The sequence below is a fragment of the Athene noctua genome, chromosome 14 (genome assembly GCF_965140245.1).
Source record: "Athene noctua chromosome 14, bAthNoc1.hap1.1, whole genome shotgun sequence".
NCBI lineage: Eukaryota > Metazoa > Chordata > Aves > Strigiformes > Strigidae > Athene > Athene noctua.
This window is the reverse complement of record NC_134050.1, coordinates 17,347,600-17,353,734: the sequence shown is the minus strand read 5'-3', so window position 1 is coordinate 17,353,734 and position 6,135 is coordinate 17,347,600. Positions and strand designations below refer to the sequence as shown.

Here is a 6,135-nt window from a genome sequence, read left to right as displayed (position 1 = left end):
ATTTTAACTTTTTTTTTCTCAAATAAGAGGAGAAAAAAGAATCCAGCATCTTTGGCCAACACCAATAAAACATTTTCAGACAGAATTCGCCTCTTGACACACACACAAAAAATGTTCTTCTGGGACAGAAAATGGAAACTTTTTTTTAATGGATTGTGGTTTTATGCCCCAAGTGATTTGGGGTTTTCTGCTTAGAAAATACATAAAAATTAAAGTAAAAAAAAAAAAAAAAGAACAAAACAAAACCAGACTTCCTCTTAAGTTTTTATTGTGGCCAAACCTCGTTTTTCTCATGAGGATAAAAAAGCTCTGCTTGACATGTTTTTTCCAGACTGTTCAAAGAGGCAGCGCTGTGCCAGCCCCCTCAGGACGCCGGGCAGCTCCAGGGGCGGCCGTCGTATCTCCGCCGCCGCCGCCGCCAGCACCACGGGCCCCGCGGCTGAACTCCCCCGGCGCAGGCGGCAGCGCCAGCCCCTCTCCATCTCTTCAGAGGCTGCAAAATGGCGGCGGAGCGCCGTCGCGGTGCACCCTGGGAGCTGTAATTTCCCCCCCCCCCCCGCCATCGCCGCGGCGGCGAGAGCCCAGCCTCGTTTCGCCGCAGGGCCGTGACACCTTCCCCACGCCCCGGCTCTCAAAATGTCCCGCCGGGGGACGGGCGGGCGACTACAGCTCCCAGGACGCGAAGGCGAGAGGCGGTGCGGGGGGGGGCAGAGGCCTCCCGCCTCCCGTCGCGACACACCCCCCCCCTCTCCGCGGTGCCTGCTGGGAGCTGTAGTCTCGCCGCCGCGCGCCGCGGCCCCCTGACGGCGGGCGGGGACTCGGTGTCCCAGCGTGCCCCGCGCCGGCGGCGGGAAACCGGTTGGGCGGTGTGAGGCGACGCTGGGCCCGCGCCGTGTCGGGGTACGGGGCGCACCCCCTTCCTCTTCCTCCCCTTTCCCGTCGGTTCGTGCTGTGTGCCCGGAGGTGGGGGCGGCTGGCGGCGGCGCGGCGGGCTCCAGGCGCGCCTGTGTCGTGAGGAGAAAGGTGTGGGGTAGAGGAGGGCGGCAGCCCCCGGGGTGTAGAGGCCTGCAGGTGGAGGCGGTGGGTGTTTGTATCCACCGGGATCCCGGCCGGGGGGGAGGGCGGCTGAGGCCGTGGGCTGCTCCCGTGATGCTGGGTAAGGCCGTGGGCCTGTCGGTTCCCCCTCCCCGGGGTGGAGTGCCCACGGGAGGCGGGAGCCGCGGCCCGGGGGCTGTTTGCCCTCCCCCGTGGCGTGGCAGCCTGCGTGGGCACCGTCCCGAGGGAGCGTGTTGTGGCCGGCACGGCAGCACTGGCAGGCCGCAGTGCTGCCCCCGCGATGAGAGCGGGCGCGTGGCCGTGGGTCGGGGTGACTGGCGTCTCCGTTTACCTTCAGGCTGCACGAAGACCCAGAGAGTCTGTTTGAGTGACACCAGGATGGAAGAGTCCAACGGGGACCTGCCCACCCAGAGAGCTGCCGTCCTATCCGAGCTGTGCTGTGATCACGTCACCATAACAAACCTGTGAGTGGTATACAGCAAGGGTCAGTAAGGGTTTGGCTGCTAATGCTGTTAAGGTCAACAACTCCTTAGGAGCAAAATTTTTCCTTTCTGCGTAACTTCCCTCAGACAAGAGATAGCCTGATTTGCAGTCTGTGATGAACACGTACTGTAATCTGAAAACAGCTGTTTTAGTTATGCACTTCAGTGTCTCTTTTTAGTTGTAGTCGTTATTTTCTTGTGTTACAGAACTAAATGGAAGAATGTATGATTTTCAGATGATTACTTCCCATTTAGGGCTTGCACTGAGGGCAGTGTTTTTGAAAGCAGCCATCAAATCCCTTCTATCAAAGACAGCCAGATTTACATGGAACATAGCACTTAGTGTGTTGAATTCTTCAGGAGGTTGTCAGTGCCTCATGAAGATCTGGCCTGAACTGTAAATATGACCTTTCTTTGAAAACAGAACGCTGGTATCTGTGGTCTTAGTCTTTAGCAGCACTTAGTACTTGCAATGCTTAACTATTATTTTTATATTTTCTTAGCCGCATTTAATAGCGTTCGTTTAGTAATGGTTTACTGCATATGCAAATTACAGGTTTATTTTTTTAAAATCTCTCTTCTGTTCTACAGAATAAGATTGGCAATGTGAAGGTGGAGACTGAGTAAATGATTAGGCTGCGTGTTGTTCTTTTGCCAAAAACCCAGGAATATCTGCAGATTTTTATACCAACAGGACTGTGTCAGATTTAGAACTCAGTTCTGCAGCTTTGGATGATTCAGGGGGAAGGAATTATTTTTAAAGCTCATTTTAAAACTACATTTCCAGTATCTTGATGGAAATGTTTGTTTTCTAGGGTGGAAGTGCTGAGATCTTTGGTGGCTTTAAGTGACCCTCAGGAGGGGAAGCTGACTCAGTCTCAAGAGAAAGTGAGTGACTAACAGACTTTCCATGTCTGTTTACTGCATCATTTCAGAATAACCTATAATTAGGTAGTTGAGCTTATTCTAATAATATATTAGAACTGCTTCTGTCATTCACGTTTTTGCAGGCTGAACGGAGGTGCGTGTTTGCCGACTCTGTTTCTGATTGCCTGGCAAGCAGTAGTGTGTTCATCCACCGCCTCAGTTCTGCGAGGGTCCCTTCAAGCAGGTGGCGGGGTGACTCAGGGATTCCAGCTGCTACTGGGAGTCAGGCTTCCAGTCACGCTGCCTTTTACCGACTGAAGGGCCAGCTCCTGCAGGCCCTCAGCTGCACCCTCCCCTTGTTTCCGTGCATGCGTGGTTCGTTTTTGTAATCCAGTGGGATGGATTTCTTGAGCTGGCTCATTTTCTGATTCCAGAATCTAGTAATAACATGAGAGCAAGGAAGGAGCAGAGCTTGTACTTTATGTCACTTGAACAGAATCCTGAAACTGTAGCCCTGATGCCTTGATCAGTGATAGTACCCTATTAGAATAGGCAGAACGTTTGATTGTTGGGACAGGAGGTCCAGTGGCTAATGCAATAAAGGATTGTAATGGTCACAAGAAAGCATGAGAGATTAGGATGTGTTTCTATGGATTTACACAGTGTGATAAATGCAGGGTGTAATTTGGAGAGGTCATTGCTGTCTCTTGGAAGATGTGTAAGACAGACAGGGGGTATTCAGATTTGCTCAAAAACTTTATGACTTTATGCTCATCTTTTAGTAACTGGACCTGCTGTAACTTCTAATGAAATTAGGTCTGCAATACCATTTTTAATTACCTCGTAAGCTTGTATTGAGTCTTGTGTCAGTCTTTAATGTGTGTTCTTTCCTTAAATAATGTTTTTTGTTTCAAGCAAAATTGCTTAAGAACCCCTGAAGCACAGCTGCCTGTTGTATCATAGTAATAACTGTTTTGCACGGCACAGAATGATGGTCTCCTACTTGGTTCTCATTTCACAGATAATTTTTATGCTCCTCTGTGTTGTAGGCACTGAACTGCCTGGGTGTTGGGAACACCGTATTTGCAGCTGTTCCTGGGCCTATGTCCAAGACCTCAGTGGAGTGACAGCTCAAAGATGGGAGACCAGGATGCAGGTGAGCCCTTCCTGGGGATAGTGGCCGGTGGTGCCACTGACTACGAAGGAGCTCTGCCCTCAGACACAGTGTCGCTCAGTGATTCTGATTCCGATGATGTGGGGTTAGCAGATGAAGCAGAAGTTGATACGATATCTCCCGAGGAGCCGTCAGTAGATGATGGGGATTACAGGTCAGGGGAGACCCCCGACTCTTCAGACAGCAGTCACAGATCTCCTGCCCAGCCGTTCCACCTGAGGGGCATGAGTTCTACATTCTCTCTCCGTAGCCAGAGCATTTTTGATTGCCTGGAAGAGGCAGCCAAGTTGTCTGTGCCCTCGATGCCTGAAGATAATGTTGTTGATGGGAGGTTCAAGCGTCCGTTGCCTCCAACCCCTGTTTCTGGTAACATGGCTGCAGAAAGCCTGGGAAAGCAAGTCAGACCAGTGCAGGCTCCCAAAACTTCCAGGGCAGTGCCTGACTATGTGGCACACCCAGAGCGCTGGACCAAATACAGCCTCGATGGCGTTTCAGAGTCTAGTGACAAGACTAACAGGGCCGTGGCCATGGAATTTCTAGAGGGTCTGAAGAAAAGAGGAGAGGACCAAAGCTCAGGTACCCAAGGAAGCTACACCCCATACTTCAACCAGGACCCTTCCAGCTGTGGAGCTGGGAGGATTGTCTTCACCAAACCAGTGAAAAGGGGTGTTGATGGACTGGAAAAGAAAACATCAGCAGGGGAGGATGATAAGAAACACATGAAAACAGATCTGAAAGGAAAATCTCTGAAGAAGATTGATGACTTGAGGGAGGAAGATAAGGTAGAGCTGGGGCACTTAGATAGTGGAAGTGGAAAGGCAACAGAGGAGGAGGAGTGCATGATGGCAGGGGACCAGAATGCAGAAGGTAAGCTTAGTGCAAGGCCTTGTGGTGCAGGTGAAGAGCCATTGGTGGAAACAGTTGGCTTCCATTGCAGTAAGAAGAAGAGTAGGAAAAATTTCCGACCTAAAGTAGACGATGAAGGGGAGGAGGAGGAGTCCTGAAGGGTGGAGCACACTGGAGACACCTAAGGACTTGTATTGTCTTTGGATATGTTTGGTTTTTTCTCTGGCTTTTTTTTTTTTTTTCCTGGAAACCACGGGATAGCTTTTTGTCTAACAGTTTGCATCATAGCCACCAAGAACATTTTATATGGTTGGAAATTAAGCTGCCTAGAATATACTTCTTGTTCGTGAGAAGTCTGCGAGCAGGATAGTTGCACCCTATAGATGCGGGAGAGCATGAGGTGTGCTTTGTTTGCCTGAGCAGCTCCCTGGGGCTTGCTCTGGAGCTGAAGCAGCCAAGCAAAAAGACGTGTTAGCTGAAAGGCTTCAAGGCTTCCTACTAACCCCCAGATTTAGAGCTGTTCCCCAATCCTGTGGAATCCTGGAACAAAGATGATGAGCTCATTATGTAGAGATTTTTAAACAATGAAAATAAAACCTATTATTCCACTAGATGTGATTTCTTCTGACCCAGTCCCAGGGAACAAAACCTTTTTTTTAAAAAAAAATTTTTAATACATCCTTCCTCACTGCCATTGAGAGTGAAGGCACGACAGTGCCCAGTCATGAGTTTGGAGGGCCCAGGTGGAAACGAGCAAACCCAGTGTTTTTTTAAGCTTAGCTTAATATTTACCTTATTTGGCATTACATGATAAAGATTTTAAAAACCACAGTGTTTCCTGTGGAGAAGTACAACTCTGGATACATCCCCATGAAGACACGCTCAGGATGGATTCAGCCAAGTCCCGCCCCATTGTGTAGGTCAGAACTGGCAAGAGCTTCAGTGAAGTGGGGCAGCAGCTTTTCCTCTTGCTGGTGTGCTGCGATGTGATGGTTCTTGGCCTGTGCGTTTGTATGTCCTTTCCTGGGGGCACTGCTTCCACATTGATTCTGTGTGTGGATTTGGTGGGAGTGAGATATTTATACCCAAACTGGATACTTTTTTGTTCTTTGGGATTCAATAAACTTTCAGTTGATGCTTCCAATTTCTTCATCTCTTTGAATGATACTCATTAATGCAGCTATACGAGTTTTAACAAATACTCAGTTTATTTGATTTGAGAATGGTCTTGAAAATCTTATAGAATGTTACTCTAAGCTTCTTGTAACTTCTCCCTCAAGTCTTATATTTTAGATTCTAAAATTCACATTTTTAACATTTTCAATCATTTTACAATATAGAGAATCGCCTCATGGGATGAATCGCCTCATACAATAAATCACATTGTAATGAATGTCAAATAATGGTAGTTTTTCACACAATGTTAATAAATTTTATAAATAAGATTAAAAGATGAAATTCTTTGAACAGTTATATGATTTGAAACTCTAATTAGTTCAGGTCAGTTTGGACTGACATTTTTTTGCCAGTATTCTAAATTAACCAACCCCAATGTTAGTATTTATAACCATGTAGTGAAAGATTCCCTCTTTAGAATTTGTGACCTTTCTTGCTTGCTCAAACAAGGATAGGTGAGGAGGTTACTTCCTCTGGGGATGGGGGGTGGGGTGCCAGCATCTTACCAGTAATTGACTGGTGGGCCCAAATCAT

The 6,135-nt window shown here is 48.3% G+C and overlaps 1 protein-coding gene across 3 annotated transcripts; it reads left to right on the top strand.

Annotated features, from left to right (window-relative positions):
• Positions 1-841: 841 nt before the first annotated feature.
• On the top strand, positions 842-5,569 carry TSSC4 (tumor suppressing subtransferable candidate 4). 3 transcript variants are annotated; one of them, XM_074917883.1, is made up of 4 exons: positions 852-1,023; positions 1,394-1,520; positions 2,354-2,426; positions 3,455-5,569. In XM_074917883.1, the coding sequence occupies exon 4, from the start codon at positions 3,543-3,545 to the stop codon at positions 4,581-4,583; it is 1,041 nt and encodes a 346-aa protein (XP_074773984.1). In that variant the 5' UTR covers positions 852-1,023; positions 1,394-1,520; positions 2,354-2,426; positions 3,455-3,542; the 3' UTR covers positions 4,584-5,569. The 3 variants fall into 3 exon arrangements, with proteins under 3 accessions (XP_074773985.1, XP_074773984.1, XP_074773983.1); XM_074917884.1 differs by lacking the exon at positions 2,354-2,426 and having other exon boundaries at positions 842-900; XM_074917882.1 differs by lacking the exon at positions 2,354-2,426.
• Positions 5,570-6,135: the final 566 nt, after the last annotated feature.